Raw genomic sequence first — 19,467 nt, 5'->3', positions numbered from 1 at the left:
TAGTTGTTGTATGAACTAATGAGATATTATAGCAAGTATAAAACAATCACAGATGCTTGAGTTAAAAAATGTGTTTTATTTGCACGTTACTGTCCGTGTGAACATGAACATGAGTTTATTAACATGTCGAGTGAAGGATCTGAACAACAAAAGCAAAACGGGGCTGACTTTGTGCTCAAACACACACACAGTGCTCAAAGACAGAAGCAGACATGACCTTTGACCTTCGCTATAACACCGCTGAAGCCCATTCAGGGTGTCCGTGTCATTTATATGCGTTTTAAAATCCTTAATTTCCTTTACTATTCACCTGAGAAGTGTTTATTAATATCCTTTCTATCCTGATCTCTCTGTGATGTAGGGAGGATGTAGCAAGAACAATAAAAGGCATGAATGAAGTATAAAAGCAGGCGTAGACCCCGATCTTCTAGATCCGTCTCATCCCTCGAGCCATGAGGCAGGCGAACACCGTCATCACCATCTTGGGCTTGACCTCCAGCAGGTCCTCGGGCAGAGCGTACACCCTCGCCCCGATCTTCCTCGCCATGGAGATAGCGTACCTGAGAACACCAGGCAGGTTTTACAGGATCCACGTGTTTCTTCAGAAATGCAGCAGTTTGACTGAATTTTATTTCATCGATCTCTCAACATTCTGTCTTTATTTTTAATTCAGAGTTTATACCTCGCATATCCGCTTCATATTTCATAATTCTTCTACTTCCTTGTAATCAAATTAATGTTTTCACAATTTGACTTTATTTATTTTCTTGCGATTCTGGCTCTATATCTCATAATTCTGAGTTATTTTCCTAACAATTCTTTTGTAATACTGAGTTTATATTTCATAATTCAGAGTTTTTTTCTTGCAATTCTGGCTCATAATTCTGGCTTTAAATTTCACAATTTGCCTTTTTTTCTTGCAATTCTGAGTTATATTTCTCACAGTTCTGACTTTCTTGTAACACAGAGTTATTAGAGATATTTCATAATTCAGAGTTTTTTCTTGCAGTTCTGGCTCATGATTCTAGCTTCATATTTCATCATTTAGCCTTTTTTCCTCCCAGTTTTTGAGCCTCTGACCCGCTGCGCTGAATGAGACTTACTTTGCGTTGTTGAGTTTCTCTTCGTCTGTCAGGTCTTCTGTCTTGAGCAGGTCGTAGCGGATGGATCCGGGCTGGATGGCGTCGATCAGGTCCAGGACGGGCATGCTGCTGCTGATGGATCCGTCCTGCGGGATCAGAACAGAAGAGCTCTGTTAGTTCTGAAGCAGACGCAGCGTGTGTGTTTTTCTTGCCGGGGAGCGAGAGCTGCGTACTTTGAAGCCGCTGATGGTGCCCTTGCCGGCCTGAGCGAGAGCGTCGTTCACCCAGGTCACGATGGTGTCGTCGGTCACCTTCTGTCCGTCGCCCAGGTCCTCCAGGATGTTGAGTGTGTATCTGCGGATGGGAGGAGAGTGAGGCGTGTGTGTGGAGCTGGAGCGTGTGTTTGCGTGGATCTGGAGTGTGTTTCGTGTCTGACCTCCTCATGAGCTGCCAGAGCAGAGCCAGAGTCAGCGTCCGGTTGCCTTCGTTCAGATCCTGACCGGCGATGCCCACCAGAGAGAACTTGGCCTCCTTCTTCCCCAGCTCCACCGCATAGTTACAGTTCTCCAGCTGCAGCACACAACAGTCCAGTTACACACCAGTGTGTGTGTGTGTGTGTGTGTGTGTGTGTGAGAGTGTGTGTGTGAGTGAGTGTGTGTGTGTGTGTGTGTGTGTGTGTGTGTGTGTGTGTGTGTGTGTGTGTGAGAGAGTGTGTGTGTGTGTGTGTGTGTGTGAGAGAGAGAGAGTGTGTGTGTGTGTGTGTGTGTGTGAGAGAGAGTGTGTGTGTGTGTGTGTGTGTGTGTGAGAGTGTGTGTGTGTGTGATCTTTGAGTTTTTGAGCACATTTTAGCCGTTCAAGACTTGGTTTTAGGGATCAGGTTATAGTTGGGTAAAGGATAGGTTTAGGGTAAGGAGCTAGAGAATGTGTCAGTGTGTGTCCTAGCTGAGACAGAGTGTGTGTGTGTGTGTGTGTGTGAGAGAGAGAGAGAGTGGAGAGATAATCATTTAGGTTTCATTTGTTCTTATTTCTATTTAGTAATTCAAAAGCTTCAGCTCAAGCCAAATGTTTTCATTGACTGATTTAGTTTTTGTTCATATTTTGATCTTGCTTCTATTTTTGTGCTTTTTAAATTTGTTTGTAAACATTAGAGTAGTTTTATTTGTCGCTTTTGTCTTTTCTGTCTCTTTTATTTATTTTCATTTCAGTTTTATTCATTTCATTTCCAGTTAGTAATATTTTTAGTGCTGCGTCTTAAAATAAACATTAGAGAAAACATTCAGCACATATAGATTAGGTCAAAACAGATGTTCATAACATCATAATATGTATATTTACTTTATTCGAGCTTTATTTCAGTTAACAGGATGCTGGGGGCGAACAAGTCTACTCTGAATAGAAATGAATGATCTCGCAAAAAATTCACGAACAAATGTGGAAACAAGAGTCTGATGAATTAGAAAATTACATCTAGAAATGTAGAAATAATCTAGAAAATTAAAACTAGCTAAAGAATGTCATTTTAATAAGTATAAAATAATGCATCATGTAATATATTCTTAATATAAATACATATTTCACAAAATCGATCTACTATTTTAGAGTTGTAAATATGTAGAGGTGTGATGTAATAACAGCGGAGCTGGACCTGCCTTCTTCATGTTGCTGCCCAGTTTAGGATACGGAGGTTTGTTGACTCTGTCCCAGTCCACAGGAACCTTGATCTTCTCATAGAGCTGGAAGATGACCAGAGCATCGGCCAGATCCCTGGAACGACAGAACATCGTCTCAGATCCCCGGGAACGGCTCAAACTCACTCGTGTGTTTAATAAACAACACTCAAAGTCGTAGACCATTTAAATTGCATTTAAGCTCATTTTTATGATATGGTTATGTTTATAATCTAATTTGTGCTTAAAAATCACAACAAAAGTATTTATTCAAACATTAATGGAGCAGAGTTTGTAACAGAGTGTATATATTCATCTCGTGAGTCCTGAAGTGAAGCACTCTTTTAAAAACAGGTTTCAGGAGAAAAGCTGCTGGTGGTTGGTGGTGGTGGGTCTTCTGGTGTGTTTCTGACACTCACACGTAGAGATGATTGACTCGAGGGTTGACTCCCAGAGAGTTCATCCAGTTCCTGAAGGTGCGTTCCTCTCGGGTCTCTCCTGACACACATCAGATCACAGCAGGGTTACTGAACTTCACTGAACTTCATCACATTCAGACAGACGCTTTTAAACAGTAAGAATACAAATATGTCTTTAGCTGTTTCCTGCATCTGTTTGCATTCTGTATCTAATCTTGCCGCTGAAAGTCTGGAGCCAGCGGGAGGTCAGCAGCGTGGACGACGGACTCACCCTCGATGGAGCTCCAGTCGATGTCCTGGTTCTCGGGCTTCTTCAGAGCCGGGTATTTGTTGAAGAGGTTGGCGACGTAGGCCAGGTTGAGTTTGGGGTTTCCTCGCACCACGTCTGTGGCCGTGACGAACTGACGGCACCCGAGACGGTCGGCCTGCTCCAGCATGCACTCCGCTCTCTTCAGATCATCCTTCTCCTGCAGCGGTGAGATGAGGGAGTGTGTTCAGCGCTGTGTGTGAGTGTGTGTGTGAGTGTGTGTGTGTGTGTGTGTGATGCGCTGAAGAGACTCCTCACCCGTATCCCAGACATGTCGATGGGGATGGCAGGGACGCCCTCCTCGTCTCCTTTGGGTGCCACCTGGTTCAGGATGTTGTAGTAGGCCTTGGAGTCCTTCAGACGACAGAGAAGATGATGTTATGAGCGAAAACTGCCGGACCTACAGGATACTACAGCGTGGATGGATGGATGGATGGATGGATGGATGGATGGATGGGTGGATGGATGGATGGGTGGGTGGATGGAAGGATGGATGGGTGGATGGATGGATGGATGGGTGGATGGATGGATGGATGGGTGGATGGATGGATGGATGGATGGATGGATGGATGGATGGATGGATGGATGGGTGGATGGAAGGATGGATGGATGGATGGATGGGTGGATGGATGGATGGATGGATGGGTGGATGGATGGATGGATGGGTGGATGGATGGATGGATGGATGGGTGGATGGAAGGATGGATGGATGGATGGGTGGATGGATGGATGGATGGATGGGTGGATGGGTGGATGGATGGATGGATGGATGGATGGATGGGTGGATGGAAGGATGGATGGATGGGTGGATGGATGGATGGGTGGATGGATGGATGGATGGGTGGATGGAAGGATGGATGGATGGATGGGTGGATGGATGGATGGATGGATGGGTGGATGGGTGGATGGATGGATGGATGGATGGGTGGATGGAAGGATGGATGGATGGGTGGATGGATGGATGGGTGGATGGATGGTTAGATAGACGGATGTTACCTTGATGTCGGAGCTGAAGTTGTTGATCTTGGCGCAGCCTGCCTCCTCCAGATGATAGTTAGCCCAGCGAAGAAGAAGCTCCTCAGGAGACAGCTTGACCAGATCCTCCAGACTCTCCCCGTCCCTGAGCAGAGCGATCAGAGCTACACACACACACACACACACACACACACACACACACAGAGAGAGAGAGAGAGAAGGACACACACACAGAGACACACACACACCATTCCTTAGATCAACACATCATTTACTCGAAAGAACTCTCAGTTTTCTCTAATGATGTTATTATTTGTTGTTTAAACAAAAATAAAGGTTCAAAAAATATATATATATATTTTTATTTGCATTTATTGCAACCATAAAATAATGTTCTTGAAACATTGCGGGAAGGTTTTTTAGTTAACCTTAAAATAACTTAAAACCAATGAATGGTGGTTGTTTTTAGCTTTTTATTAATATATTAATATGAATATCTTTATTCTAAAATAACATACAGAATGTCCTCTGGGTGCTTCTGTAACATAAAGTAGTAATAAAACAACACTATGAAGTTTTTTAAGAGTGTGTGTCAGAGTGTGTGTGTGTGTGTGTGTGTCTCTCTGTGTGTGTGTGTGTCTCTCTGTGTGTCTCTGTGTGTGTGTGTGTGTCTCTGTGTGTGTCTCTCTGTGTGTCTCTGTGTGTGTGTGTGTGTCTCTCTGTGTGTGTCTCTCTGTGTGTCTCTGTGTGTGTGTGTGTGTCTCTCTGTGTGTGTGTCTGTGTGTGTGTGTGTGTCTCTGTCTCTGTGTGTGTGTGTGTCTCTCTGTGTGTGTGTGTGTCTCTGTGTGTCTCTCTCTGTGTGTGTGTGTGTCTCTGTGTGTGTCTCTGTGTGTGTGTGTGTGTGTGTGTGTGTGTGTGTGTGTAGGACGCTGTACCTTCATTCCTGCTGATTTCGATGTCGGCGAACAGACCGATTTTAATGACCTGCCACAGGAGTCCCAGCACTAAATGCTGCCTGCCCTCTTTCAGGTCCTCTGCTCCGATGTTCACCACGTGGCAGCCGATGGCGGAGGCCGAGTTCAGCGCCAGGTTCAGATTCTCCTGCACATGAACACGGTGAGAGGTCAGAGGTCAGAGGTCAGAGCGGCGAGGGCCGGTCCGGCGGGTCAGAGACGCACCTGGATGGTGAAGGGCGTCAGCTTCTTCTTGTTGATGGTTCTCTCATCGATGGTGTCCGGCACGGACAGATTGATCATTTTACTGCAAACACAGCATCAACTCTTACATCAGATCAGACAATATCTGAAAATCAGCACAATCTCCTTTAAAGTTGTTCAAATGAAGTTCTTAGCAATGAAACAAGAATGAAGTTTTGATGTATTTCTGGTAGAACACTGACTGGATCTTTACTGAATATGATTGGCCGGTCAGGAGCACACTGAGTGTTTATTGGGTTTCGTACCAGAGCACGATGCCGTCTCCCACCGCCGTGAACAGATCGTTGGTGCTGGGGTCCATGGGGAGAACGTGCTGGCAGTCCGGATCCTTCTCCAGAGCTTTATTAACCCAGTTGACGAACGCCACCTTCTCCTCCTCTGCAGGTGACCCACAGATCACGGTTACTCAGGGAAATCTTTTTCTCACACTCTGCTGCTCTTAGAACCTTATTTAATGGTGTATTAAACTTACTATTGATCTTATTTTAACCTTAAATATTTAATTTGAACTTTTTTTTAATATTCTAAGTACATTAAAAGTACATCCGGTTTTTCATTATGATTCTAATGATATTTAACATTATTTATAAATACAATATTTATTTTTGTCATATATTAATAACATCGAGTTTTCTTGTTATGGATTAGAAAGTTAAAGCTGTACGAAATGCTTCCTAAATGTTCCTCAAAAGTTATTTTTATAATTCTGTTTTTTAAGGACATGTCCAGTTTTTCTCTTGTAATTATAACAGAAGTTAAAGTTTACAGAAAACACTTCTTAAATGTTCTACTGTTTTTTAATACACTTAAGAATTTTAAAATATCCTGATGTCTTGCCATAATGTTTTCAATTGTCATTTAACCAAATTATGATGTTTATTATATGAATTGTCAATATTTTTGACGAGATTTTTTAAGTAATTTAAAGATTCCAGAAACATTTTTTACAATGTTCTACTAACTTTATTTTTACCCAGAATAGAACATCTAAACTTTTATTTGTAAAGATCTTTAAAGCGTCTGATTTTCTTGATTAGAATGTTATTTAAAGGTTACAAAAACGTTATTTCAGTGTTCCTCGAGGACAAACGACATCATACGGTGATTCAGAGAATGCTGACGTATCTCTACTATCAGTGAAGTTGTAGGAAGGTTCCACAGACGTGAGTCATGAGAGTCCTCACCGGAGTAGGAGTGCTGAGTTCCTGACTGTTCTGAGGTTCCTGCCACGGAACAGATGCCCTCCTTCTTATTGATGGCTTTACGGAAGGTCTTGGCCACCTCTGAGCTCTTCAGGTCATGGACCACCTGAGACACATGGGATTTTTGTAAAGTTTCCGCTCAGGCGAGAGCAGCCCGTGGAGAAGGGGATTTTTTGCTGTGACCTTTGACCTGACCTTGGCGAACTCGTCGAAGGTGATCTTCCCGTCCTGGTTGAGGTCCATGGTCCTGCTGAGCTCCTGGACGATCTCACGCACACGGTATCCCGGCAGAGGCAGGTTTGCCGCCTTGAAGAGCTGGGTCAGCTCATCGGTGCTGATGTGACCGTTACCGTCCACATCTGTGGGGCGAGGTCAAAGGTCAGGGACACCTTTCTAAAAACTCTATACATAGATTGTCTTTTTGTTATGTTTTTTCACTGTTTTTTTATACTTCCAAATTCACTTTGAGTAATTTTAGCACTTCAGCTTCTTTCTTTTTTTATTTTAATGTAGCTTTTAGTTTTAAGAGTTTCATTTAACATTATTTCAGCATTATGCCAATGAGTGAAAAAAAAATAAATAAATTACAAGAATAAAGTCATAATATTTTTTGAATAGACAAAATTACAGGAATGTTTAGAAAATAAAGTCAAAATGTTTTGAGAATTAATTTGAAATTATAAGAATAAAATCAAAAGGCTTCAAAAATAAAATAAAAAGAATATTTTGAAATATTTTGGAAATTCAGTCAAAATCTCAAGAATAAAGTTGAAATGTTTCAAGAATAAAGTCTAAATGTTTTGAGAATAATTTAAATATGAAAATAAACACAACATATTGGTGTATAAAGTCGAAATATTTCGTGAATAAAGTCTAAAAAAGTGTTTCTCATGGTGTACCCCAAGGTTCTGTACTTGGTCCGCTCTCATCATTATATCATAACAATATTACACATATATAGCATGATATAAAGGTGAAGGAACATCAGAAATCATGAACAAAGTATAGTACATCAATCTGTCTCTCCACACTGAGCATGAAACACATTATTATAAGACATATTGTTTGTATTTTGACAGACTTTCTTCCAGTGCTCTCAGTCCCAGTCCATCATTTACTCTTAAAATATTTAGACTTATTCTTGTATTGCTACGACTTCATTCTAGTAATTAATTTTTTTTAGTCAACAATATCAACACTGGTGAATAACGTATACGGTGTAAAAAATGGCATTTTGATTAAAAACAAAAGTGCTGTTACTTTTGTTAGTATTTTTGTTAAGAAATGCACTGAAAGAATTATTAATGAAATAGTTAAAGAAGCAGAATGGTTTGAAAGTGTATTTCTGAATCAGTCCGGTTTGCTACCAATCAATCAATCACTTTATGTACTTGTAATACAGATGATATCAAAGCGCTGAAGAGTTTCAAACAGGAGAATAGAGCGAGAGCGATGTATAAAGACCAGATCAAACACTGAATGAAATCTCTTCACTCACCCACTTTACTGAAGGCCTCTCTCAGTTCCTCCATCTCCTCCACCGGGATGTGTGATGTTCCTGCCATCTTCTCCTGTCACGATCAATCACCTGTCAATCACAGACACGAGTATGTGTGAGTACACTGATCTTCACTGCTACTCATGGAGGAGCTCACGGCACATTTCTGTTTTCTGAAGATGAGCACATCCAGAGAGAGCTTGAGCAACAGCTTGATGCCGGAAACACGGGCTGCTGCGGCTGGTCTTTGAGTAAGTGCCTGTGGTTTGAAGAGGAGAAGCTCGAGCTCAAGGAGAATGAGCGAAGTACCCTCATAAGACGTGAAGAAGCTGATCCAGAGACAAGGAAACACCTTCACAACATTCTGGCAAAGTTATGAACAAACGTTCTTCAATCAATGTTGATAGAACTTTCATCAAAGAGTTCTCTTTCATGTTGGTAAAGATTATTTATAAATATGTTTATCTAGTGTGTTTCTACTTCTTTCAGAACATTCAAAGATTAATCACGTATTTGTTTTAAGAAATGTTCTTGGAACTATTTTTTGTCACTTGTTGCGTTATCAACTTTCTGAAAACATTAACACAGAAATGTAATTTATTCATCGTTCACCAAAGTTTCATTTCTGAAACATTTGTCTCATATTTTTTAAAGGTTTCTACTTGTTTCAGAACCTTCAGAGAACGTTCAGAAGTCACCTTCACGTGAAACAAGAGGGATACGTTAAACAAGAAAAAACGGTTTAAAACCGGACGTTTTTAGAATTTAGAAAACATTCAAAACATTGAATGTTTGCAAAACGATCAAATAGAAATGGGAAAACCTTTTTTTTTCAAATATTTATAAAAAAGCTGGACTTTTGAACATTTGGAGGACTGGGGATCAAACACTAGAATGAATATCAGAGATCAGGCTTTAAAACTCAGACCTTAAACCACTTCAGATGTTCTACTCTATACTGAGAGAAATCAGTTTTTAATAAGAGCTCATTTGTGTTTTGTTGATGTGAATCAGCCGGAGGCTCGTATCAATGCATTAACATGCAAATACTGCTCTCTTTAAAGACAGGTCTGTTCACGGCAGGAGAACAATCAGAGGCTCGTTTGCATCTTTCATGGTAAAGATAAGCGCTTTTATTCGCTCAAAACTCCTTTAAACACTTGAGCAACAGAACAACTGCTGCTGATTTCAGAAGCGTTTCAAAATGTCTGTTTGGCGTTGTGCGTCACGTGCTGCCATCTTCCTCTTTCAGACGTGTGTGTTTCTGCTCTGCCTGACGACGGCCTGGAAACCGATGTGATATCATGAAAAGCTGCTGCTGCTGCACATCGTGCTCTCGGCGAAGGTGTGAACGTTTTAAAGCTCAGAGACGAGAAAGAGAGCAGATGCTGGAGATGCATCTCATCAGAGCTCATGCAGCCTCTGCTCGGATCGACCGCAGTTTCCTGTTTCACTTTAAACAGCTTCACTTCTGCTTCAGATTACAGTCAAAAACCCCCAGCGCTTCAGAGACGAGGAAAAACTCTAAATATGCCGTTCAGAAACAGATGAAGCAAATCTTGGTGTAGAAACCGTGCTCATGTCACAAACTAATACACAGCAATAACTCCTAGACTAGTATTTTCTTGTTTTACAGAATACTTTTTCAGTTTTTCCACCTCAAAACTTCACATTCGGTGCCATTTCTCAGACTGACCGGCAGTTTATTGATTTTGTTCAGCGCAAAGTCGTTTGAAACGGTCATTAAATTAAATGCAGCGTGTGAAAATAAAAATATTTCTGCTTTAAGGTGTGTTTCACTAGCCGGTGCATTAACAGTAATCTCGAGAAACTAATGAAACGCATGAGAGAGAAATCTTCACGTGCTCTTAAAACTAAAGCTGTTTCTGAGCCCAGAGCTTCTGCTTGGAGAGTTTTGAAGAGAATGAAGGTCAGAGATGTGTTTCACTCACCTGCAGACGGACGCTGGGCTTCTGCTGAGTCTAGACGCGTTCAGAAGAGCTGCAGAGACTCTATTCAAATGCGAGAGGAAGGAAGTGACTTACTGCGGCCTACACGACACTCGAAACAGGAACACACACACACCATGTCTTTATAAGGTAAAGCGCTTGACATCTGCACACCCCAACAAACACGATGGACATCTGACACACTTCTGAGATTTGACAGAGCTGAGGTTTTGATCTTCTGAATGGATCCATTCAAGAACCTGACCACGCGCTCGGAGCAACTCGCGTCAGCATCTCATGATCTGCTGCTAACGCTTCCACATTCAAAGGATCCACCAGGTCTGGATTAGAGGAGAAGATCAATCAGAACCAAACAATGTTCACTCTCAGATCATCTGAGATCGGTGTGTCTTCATCAGATCTGGAGAAGTGCATCACTGTCTCAGTAATGGATGTGAATGGGTGCCGTCAGAATGAAAGACTGATAAAAACATCTGAGTAATCCATCAGTTAACATCTGGAGAAGAAAGAACCTCAAACTCATCCAGCATTAGTCCATAATAACTGTTCCTCCGGTGATCCAGCAGTGTCTACAAAACAGCTTTAAACACACACAACAGGGAAATTAGATTAAAATAATACTAGAAACTTTATTCTTGATCTAAACGTTATTGAAATTCAGATGAACATCCAACTCGAACGTTTTAGTAAAAAGCATTCAATTAATGTTAGGGATATAACTGGACCTTCTGAGAATGTTTCGAAATTGTTTAAACGAAGAAAACAACCCTTGTGTCTCTGGACTGGACTTCAAGCAGATTTTCATTTATTTAAAGCATTTGTGAGGAAACGACTTTCTCTCAGTTTATACACAGTTCTCGGTCACATCACCTGTTATGATCAAACGCGTTCAGTGACGTCACACACATCTGGCTTTGATCTCGCCGCGCTCTGAGTTCGACAGGCGGTTGCTAGGCCGGTTGCTAGGGACTCGGAGTTTCGGGCGCGCTTTCTTTCTGTTTCCGTGCATTGAAGAGTCCGGAAATCTGCGCAGTCATACACAGCGAATGAAGTCGATCAGGTTCGTGTGTGAACGGATTTATATCGCTTTATGACGCGATCAGTGTATCGAGGAGTCTGGAGGAAGGTGTTTCTTTAACGTCACGTGTCTGATATTTGATCGACATAACAGGCTCTATTAAGTATTCATATATGGCTTTTAATTAAACCTCGTTATACATGTCGAACATTCTATAAAAAAAGGCTAAAATGCATTAAATAATAAAATGAAGGAAAATAGCGTTGTTAAAGATTGTTTGCAAAGTTATGAAATGAAACATTGAGCACTTAGAGAACATTTAGAAATGGTTTTCTGAACTGTGTTTGATGTGTGATCAGAAGACATGGAGCACGTGAAGCTGCTGAGACGACCCCTGCCCCCTAAGAAGACAGCACACTACAGGACGCCCAGAGCCGCAGGTGACTTCATGACCTTCAGAGAGACCACCTGAACTCCTCCAGTCAGCCTCCTGTGTTCATTAGGACAACTCTGATGATTCAGATAGTTCATCACACCACCTGTCTGTTAATTAATCGAATTGATTTCAAATTTTACACACACACACACACACACACAAACAAAGAAAACACATACACACACACATATATACACACACACACAAAGAAAACACATACACACACACACACATACACACACACACACAAAAAAAAAACATACACACACACACATACACACATACACAAAGAAAACACATACACACACACACACACAAAGAAAACACACACACATATACACACACACACACACACACACACACACACACACACACACACACACACACACACTCACACAGACACACACATATACACACACACACACACAGAGTAAAGATTGTTGCGTTAAACAAGAAAGTATCAAGTAGAAATTGCAGCCTTAGAAAGAAATGATTCAATTCAGGTTTGTTTATAAAGTGCATTCCAAAGCAGCTTCACAGGAAATGAAGTTTCTTCATGATGTTCACGTCATCCTCATCTCATCTCAGATCGTTTAAGGGCTGGATCCAGACTGAAACACACAGAGATGGAATTAGAATAGCTGCTGTTCTGTCCAAGAAAAAACTACTTGTTCAACCCAAGCTAAAGAATAATAATGTGCTTTTTATCATATATAACTGTAGTGCAAATATTCTGAGATGTGTTATCTGAATGCTTGGCTAAAGGTATATTCATACCATAAATATATCAACACTATAATATTTATTGCTAAGAACGTCATTTGAACAACTTTAAAGGAGATTTTCTTGCTCCCTCAGATACTGTCTGATCATAAACCAGACGGAGAGATGATTAATTCAGCTCTTTATATGATTTAACCCTCGACTGGTTCTGCGCTGCAGGCTCGGACGTGTTCTCTGTGGATCCAGGTCATGATGAAGCGAGAGAGTCTGTCTGTGAGGATGATGAAGCTGCCTCTTCCTCCCATCATCCTCAGCGCTCCTCACCTGTTCCTCCACGGCCACGACCTCCTGACCTCTTCTGCCTCGATGACTTCCTGCAGGCGAGCGGCTCAGAGGACCAGCTGAGGAGGACGGTTCTGTCTCGATGGAACTACAGGAAGTTGCTGCGTCTCTTCCTGTCGGAGCTGCACCGCGGAGGTCAGGAGGCTGTAGCCAATCAGACGCTGAGCGGCGAGGGTTTGTCTCCGCCCACACGCAGGATTCCTCACAGACAGGTCGTGTGTGGTAAGAGAGCATCGACCTTCAGCTGGATCCCGGCGGGCGAGTGTGTTCTTCATCTGTGTGTGTGTGTGTGTGTGTGTGTGTGTGTGTGTTCAGAGTTAGCAGCAATGGTTCAGAAGGAAGCACGAGCTCAAAACTCCTTCAGGAATCATCCTGGAGTTTGTCGAGCATCTGAAGATCAATCAGTGGAGAGACGGACGGAACACACACGACAAGATCTCTACACAGGCAAGAACACACACACATGCAGTTAAAACTGTGAAATATTATTATTATTTATTTCTGTGATCTTCATTCCTCCAGTCTTCAGTGTCACATGATCTTCAGAAATCAGAATAATATACTGATTTATCAACAAACATTTCTGATTATGGCTTACTTTGTTGGGGACACTTAACTTCTAGAGATTATCGTTGAATTGATTCCAGAGACCGTCTCTGCATTTAATAAGAAATTGTTCACTCTCTTCATTATACATCCCTGTCAGTGTATTCTTCTACTTTATTCTGTTCAGTGCTTTGATACAACCTGTGTTGTTAAAAAGCCCTATAGAAATAAAAATGATTGATTGATTGATTGATTATTATCAATGTTGAAACCGTTTTGTGGAAACCATTTCATTACCATTCAAAACATCACACACACACACACACGTTTTAATTTATTAAGTACACATTAAATTGATAAAAATTTACAGTCACAATATTTATCATGTGACAAAAGATTTCAGTTTGAAATAAACACAGTTCTTTTGAACTTTGTGTTAATCTGTGAATCCTGAAAAATAAAATATATCACAGAAATATTGTGTAGAAATGTTGATGTCTGATAATGTCTGATAATCTAGCAATCAAATGATTCTAAAATATTTTCACTATTCTTTTGTTTTTCTGTTTCCTGCATGTCATTTAAAATAAATAATATAAAATAAAATCAATCAATCAATCATTTTTATTTATATAGGGCTTTTTATCAACACAAGTTGCATCAAAGCACTGTACAGTATAAAGTAGAAGAATACACTGACAGGGATGTATAATGATGAGAGTGAACAATTTCTTATTAAATGCAGAGACGGTCTCTCGAATCAATTCGACGATTATCACTAGAAGTTCCAGCTGATCTAATTAATGCAGCCTAAAAATCCTTTAACGGATTTGAATAATAAAAGGTGTGTTGGTGTGTTATGTGTAGGCTAAGTTAAAAAGATGTGTCTTTAATGTAGATTTAAACTGGCAGAGTGTGTCTGCCTCCTGAACAGAGTTAGGGAGATTGTTCCAGAGTTTAGGTGCTAGATAGGAAAAAGATCTGCCGCCCGCAGTTGATTTTGATATTCTAGGTATTATCAAATGGCCAGAGTTTTGAGAACGCAGCGGACGTGCAGGACTATAATGTGATAAGAGCTCGCTCAAGTATTGAGGAGCTAAACCATTCAGGGCTTTATAGGTAATTAATAAGATTTTAAAATCTATCTGATGTTTGATAGGGAGCCAGTGCAGTGTTGACAGAACCGGGCTAATATGATCATACTTCCTAGTTCTAGTAAGGACTCTGGCTGCTGTGTTTTGGACTAGCTGAAGTTTGTTTATTAAGCGTGCAGAACAACCACCCAATAAAGCATTGCAATAATCTAACCTTGAGGTCATAAACGCATGAATTAATATTTCTGCATTAGAGGTTGAAAGCATAGGTCGTAATTTAGATATATTTTTAAGATGGAAAAACGCAGTTTTACAGATGCTAGAAACATGATTTTCAAAGGAAAGATTGCTGTCAAACAGCACACCTAGGTTCCTAACTGATGATGAAGAATTAACAGAGCAGCCATCAAGTGATAGGCTGTGTTCTAGATTATTATATGTGGGGTTTTTAGGTCCAATTATTAGCACCTCTGTTTTTTCAGAATTTAGCATTAAGAAGTTACTCGACTATGCGTTCTGTTTGTGTGAATACTGCATGTGTTCTTCAGTTCTTCTGAACTCTGTGACCAGCAAACACTTCCAGGATTCGCGTCGCTCTCGATCGCCGTTCCACCGAGACTTCATCAGCGCTTCAGAACTGTCCGTCCTCGACTGCGCCACACGAGGAGGAAACACACTCAGCTTCAAGGTGTGTGTGTGTGTGTGTGTGATAGTTACCATAAAGTATGTAGTATGTAGAAAATACCAGTTTATATTCATTCAGCCATTCATTGTAATAAAAGTGAGTTATTCTGGCTGCACTACGAGTCCATTATGGTTATCTTGGGTCTATTAAATAATTATTATTACAATCTTACAGCTAATATATTATTATTATGATGCCATTACTCAGAACCAAAGAAATCATGATCAGTGCAAGAACTGCTGTTATTCAGATTCAGACGTGTGTTTGTGATATAGACTCCAGATCCTCGTCTTCTTCAGATCTTCTACATCCAAACAAAGAGCTTTATGCCTTTAGGAAATGAAACATTTTGATTAAAAGAGGAAGAAGATCGATGTGCACTTCTCTTTTGCCTCACTTATTTTTATTCACAGTTTAAGGAACTGTTTGATGTAATTGTGTTTTGTTGGCTGTAAGGAGGTCTTGGGTCATGATCGGCTTTAGTTTGTTGTTTATATTCATCAGTAGAGGACAAAGTGGACCGGTCATCTGAAAGATAAAGATAAATAATCCTTCCATCGATGTCTGGTTTGTCATGATCGGACAATACTTTGAAAATCTGAAATCTGAGGGAGAATACTGAGAAAATCAGCTTTTTGCAAAATGCATATTGCTAATCAAAAATGAAGTTTTGATACATTAATAGTAGGACATTCAGTAAAGAAGATCAGAGATGCTCAAGATGCACTTTTTTTTGTGAAGTCCACAGCTCTAATCTCATGCTGTTCCTCACAGGCTCATTTCATCGCTGATCTTCCTGATGTGTCGTCACTGTCCGAGCGTCTCCAGCATCTGAACCTGTCCTTCAATCACTTCACACACGTTCCTCTAGAGGTTCCTCACGCTCACTGTGATTCTCTCCCGGCTCAGGTCAGCTGCTGTAGTTTGATGAGATGTTCTTCCTCTCTCAGGTGTGTGACCTTCATCAGCTGCAGGTGTTGAAGATGAGGAATAACCCCATCGAGGAGATTCCTGCTCGAATCTGCAAACTCTGCAAACTCCAGACCCTGGTCATCTCCTTCTGCAAGATCACACAGCTGCCTGACCAGTGAGAGACGCACACACACACACACACACACACACACACACACACACACACACACACACACACACACACACACACACACACACACACACACACACACACACACACACACACACACACACACACACACACACACACACACACACACACATACACACACACACACACACACAGATACACACACACACACACAGATACACACACACACACACACACACACACACAGATACACACACACACACTCACACACAGATACACACACACACTCACACACACACACACACACACACACACACACACACACACACACACACACACACACACACAGATACACACACACACACACAGATACACACACACACACACACACTCACACACAGATACATTTTCCTCCAGAGCACATCCAGTTTAAAATTTGTTTTTTCTAATTATGTTTTATGTGTGTGTGTGTGTGTGTGTGTGTGTGTGTAGGCTGTACTCTCTGGCATGTCTTCAGCATCTGGATGTGTCTTATAACCTCCTCAGATCCCTCAGCAGTGAGGTCAAACACCTGAGGTCAGGCTCTGGAGAATCCACATGATTCACTAAAGACCTACACACCTAAACCAATGATAACTATATCAATAATTATACTAATAACTATAATGATATCTACTGATGGTAATAATGATAAATGTATCTATAATAAACTATAATAATAGTATACCAATAGCTACCAATAGCAATAAAGATAAGATAATAACTATAGTGATAACTACTCATAACCACAATAATAATATAATAATAAAAAGTAATTCCTAATTGTGTATGTGTGTGTATGTTATTGTGTGTGTGTGTGTGTGTGTGTTCAGGTCTCTGAGGTCTCTGAATGTTGAAGGGAATCAGTTGGTGGCTCTTCCCGCCGGTCTCCTCCGTGTGTCCGTCTCGGAGCTCAGGATGTCTGGGAATTACACACACGTGTTCCTGTGGAGCGAGAACAGCTGCAACTCTCCTCAGACGCTGCTGCACACGGCTGCACACACACTCACACAACAACACTACACACACCTGCCACCCGCTGCACGGATCCTCCTGAACAGGTAAAACACACACACACACACACACACACACTCGTGTCTGAGCTGTCTGGAAGAAGGTTGATATATGATGGCCCCAACTAAACCTGGTTTCTCTCAATCAATCAATCATTTTTATTTATATAACGCTTTTAACAACACAGATTGTATCAAAGTACTGAACAGAATAAAGTATAAAGATGTATAATGACGAGAGTGAACGATTTGTTATTAAATGCAGAGACGTCTCTGTAATCAATTCACTGATAATCTCTAGAAGTTAAGTGTCCCCTCTCAAGTTTTTTTTCTTCATTCTGTATGGATGGGGTTTTGGTTCCTCTGTCTTCTTTGTTGGGGACACTTAACTTCTAGAGATTATCAGTGAATTGATTACAGAGACCGTCTCTGCATTTAATAAGAAATTGGTCACTATCTTCATTATACATCCCTGTCAGTGTATTCTTCTACTTTATTCTGTTCAGTGCTTTGATGCAACCTGTGTTGATAAAAGTGTTCCAGCGGATCTAATAAATGCAGTCTAGCGATCCTTTTAACGGATTTGAATAATAAAAGTGTATTAGTGTGTTATGTGTAGACTAGGTTAAAAAGATGTGTCTTTAATCTAGAGTGTGTCTGCCTCCCGAACAGTGTTAGGGAGATTGTTCCAGATCTCAGACTTCTGGAGGGGATGTAGATTTGTAATAGGTGGAACGATCTGCCCGTCGCCACTAGGGCAGCAGAGTCACTAGCAATCTTTAAAAACCAACTCAAAACTCATCTTTTTCGTTTCTTGAATTTGATTCGAGCTGCAAACCGGGAGCCAGTGCAAGGAGATAGAGAGAGGTGTAACACGGGCTCTTTTCCAGTCGTGCTGCTGCATTCTGAATCATTTGTATGGGTTTGATTGTGTTTGCAGGAAGTCCGGTCTAGAAGGTGTGCAGCATGGGAAACTTTTTTTGAGGAATGTTGCTTGGGATTCAATTGAGAATGGGTAACAAATTTCTTGGGCCCCGTCTCTCACCCGGCTAACCGTTTAGAGCAACATTTCCTAACATTGCCCGACAACATTGCTAAAAAAATTGTCCAGTGTGTCATCAGTCTTAGAAAGGGCGTGATCTTTCTAATGTCGTGTAGTGCAAACCTGCAAGACCAAGCGGCATGCGTACGCACAGAGTTGAATGTAGAGTGTGTATATACTTAAATCCACACCAATACAAGACAGAGCTGAAAACAATTGTTTGCGTGCAAGTTCAAGATCATTTCATAGATTTCACATCTGAGAGAGGCGTGTGCGTGTTTTCCGTTCATACATCACACATACGCATGTTTGAGAAGTGGTCGTCAGGTCAAGTTTAGGATGGTTTCTGCACAATATTTTAAAAATGAGGCCCTCAGTGTGGAGAAGTGGAGGGGTCCAAGAACCGGTTCCTGAGGAACCCCAGCTGATGATCCACAAGAACACCTACTTTTTCTGCACTGTTGTCAGGCAACTTTAAGAAATGTTTTTGTAAACGGTCAACCAGGTGAGACACAGGGTCCAAGACTGATCTGAATTATCTAGATCTCAGCTGAAAGGTGTCCAAGCAACATTGCTCATAAAAAAAAAAAAAAATAGTGGCCAAATTGCAGGTCATACACAGGGCCCGTGACTGATCTAAAGTGTTTAATGTGTGATGTTTACGTGTGTGTGTTCAGTGCAGGTGTGTGTGATGCCTGTAATGGTGTGATGTTCGGCGCGGGTCTCAAGCTCATCCGTCCGGCTCCTGGAGGCTTCGGGCTCCCGATTGTCCCGGTCATGTTCTTCTGCTGTTCTCCCGCGTGTCTCCACAGATTCAGGAATCAACCCATCACCGTTTGATCAGACAAGAGAAGCTTTATTCTACTGCAGCGTTTACACTTCCCCTAAAAACACACAAATCATGTAAAATACTTCTTTCGTTTGGACTGTACTTCTTCCAAAGACTGTGCTCTCCTGTGTATTATAAATAAACATTGAATATTTATACACCATCAAAACAATGAAGAAATATAATGCGCAAAGTCCATTTATTTAGTGTTTTGTGCAATGCAATAAACTTCCACAGCAACTTTACAGAAAAATAAAACAACTTCAATTTCAGGATTTTTTCTGAAATTATTTAAAATTG

The 19,467-nt window shown here is 41.1% G+C and overlaps 3 protein-coding genes across 9 annotated transcripts in view; 1 reads left to right on the top strand and 2 right to left on the bottom strand.

Moving 5' to 3' along the window:
* Positions 1 to 56: 56 nt before the first annotated feature.
* On the bottom strand, positions 57 to 10,371 carry lcp1 (lymphocyte cytosolic protein 1 (L-plastin)). Its single transcript, XM_043230505.1, has 16 exons — positions 10,320 to 10,371; positions 8,368 to 8,457; positions 7,065 to 7,228; positions 6,852 to 6,975; positions 5,913 to 6,045; positions 5,629 to 5,710; positions 5,386 to 5,551; positions 4,472 to 4,614; positions 3,734 to 3,829; positions 3,440 to 3,635; positions 3,169 to 3,247; positions 2,732 to 2,846; positions 1,519 to 1,652; positions 1,316 to 1,436; positions 1,104 to 1,228; positions 57 to 560 (listed from the first exon to the last, which is right to left on the bottom strand). Exons 2-16 carry the CDS (start codon positions 8,432 to 8,434, stop codon positions 428 to 430), a joined length of 1,878 nt encoding a protein of 625 aa, XP_043086440.1. The 5' UTR covers positions 8,435 to 8,457; positions 10,320 to 10,371; the 3' UTR covers positions 57 to 427.
* Positions 10,372 to 10,622: 251 nt separating this feature from the next.
* On the top strand, positions 10,623 to 19,211 carry LOC122333019 (leucine-rich repeat-containing protein 63). Of its 4 annotated transcripts, XM_043230509.1 has the most exons (10): positions 10,623 to 11,397; positions 11,715 to 11,795; positions 12,734 to 13,078; positions 13,172 to 13,303; positions 15,045 to 15,184; positions 15,956 to 16,054; positions 16,132 to 16,268; positions 16,737 to 16,820; positions 17,117 to 17,344; positions 19,016 to 19,211. In XM_043230509.1, the coding sequence occupies exons 2-10, from the start codon at positions 11,720 to 11,722 to the stop codon at positions 19,176 to 19,178; spliced, it is 1,404 nt and encodes a 467-aa protein (XP_043086444.1). In that variant the 5' UTR covers positions 10,623 to 11,397; positions 11,715 to 11,719; the 3' UTR covers positions 19,179 to 19,211. The 4 variants fall into 4 exon arrangements, with proteins under 4 accessions (XP_043086444.1, XP_043086442.1, XP_043086441.1 ...); XM_043230507.1 differs by having other exon boundaries at positions 11,718 to 11,795; positions 12,734 to 13,303; XM_043230506.1 differs by having other exon boundaries at positions 12,734 to 13,303.
* Positions 19,212 to 19,347: 136 nt separating this feature from the next.
* Positions 19,348 to 19,467, bottom strand: part of LOC122333017 (serine/threonine-protein kinase Nek5) — a 23,433-nt gene continuing 23,313 nt past the window's right edge. For all 4 annotated transcript variants that reach the window (XM_043230501.1, XM_043230502.1, XM_043230503.1 and 1 more), the window contains one exon: positions 19,348 to 19,467. This exon is cut by the window's right edge and continues 1,468 nt beyond it. The gene's annotated coding sequence lies outside the window, so the exon portion shown is untranslated.

Source organism: Puntigrus tetrazona, unplaced genomic scaffold (genome assembly GCF_018831695.1).
Source record: "Puntigrus tetrazona isolate hp1 unplaced genomic scaffold, ASM1883169v1 S000000173, whole genome shotgun sequence".
Classification (NCBI taxonomy): domain Eukaryota; kingdom Metazoa; phylum Chordata; class Actinopteri; order Cypriniformes; family Cyprinidae; genus Puntigrus; species Puntigrus tetrazona.
The sequence above is the reverse complement of the archived record's forward strand: the minus strand, read 5'-3'. Positions and strand labels throughout refer to the sequence as shown.

Excerpts from the sequence above, each read along its gene's own strand:
- lcp1 (XM_043230505.1), bottom strand. The coding sequence starts at position 8,434 with ATGGCAGGAACATCACACATCCCGGTGGAGGAGATGGAGGAACTGAGA. Across the intron at positions 7,229-8,367 it reads AGAGGCCTTCAGTAAAGTGG|ATGTGGACGGTAACGGTCAC; the intron begins GTGAGTGAAGAG and ends CTCGCCCCACAG. Across the intron at positions 6,976-7,064 it reads CCTTCGACGAGTTCGCCAAG|GTGGTCCATGACCTGAAGAG; the intron begins GTCAGGTCAAAG and ends CATGTGTCTCAG.
- LOC122333019 (XM_043230507.1), top strand. The coding sequence starts at position 11,720 with ATGGAGCACGTGAAGCTGCTGAGACGACCCCTGCCCCCTAAGAAGACA. Across the intron at positions 11,796-12,733 it reads CAGGACGCCCAGAGCCGCAG|GCTCGGACGTGTTCTCTGTG; the intron begins GTGACTTCATGA and ends TCTGCGCTGCAG. Across the intron at positions 17,345-19,015 it reads GCACGGATCCTCCTGAACAG|TGCAGGTGTGTGTGATGCCT; the intron begins GTAAAACACACA and ends GTGTGTGTTCAG.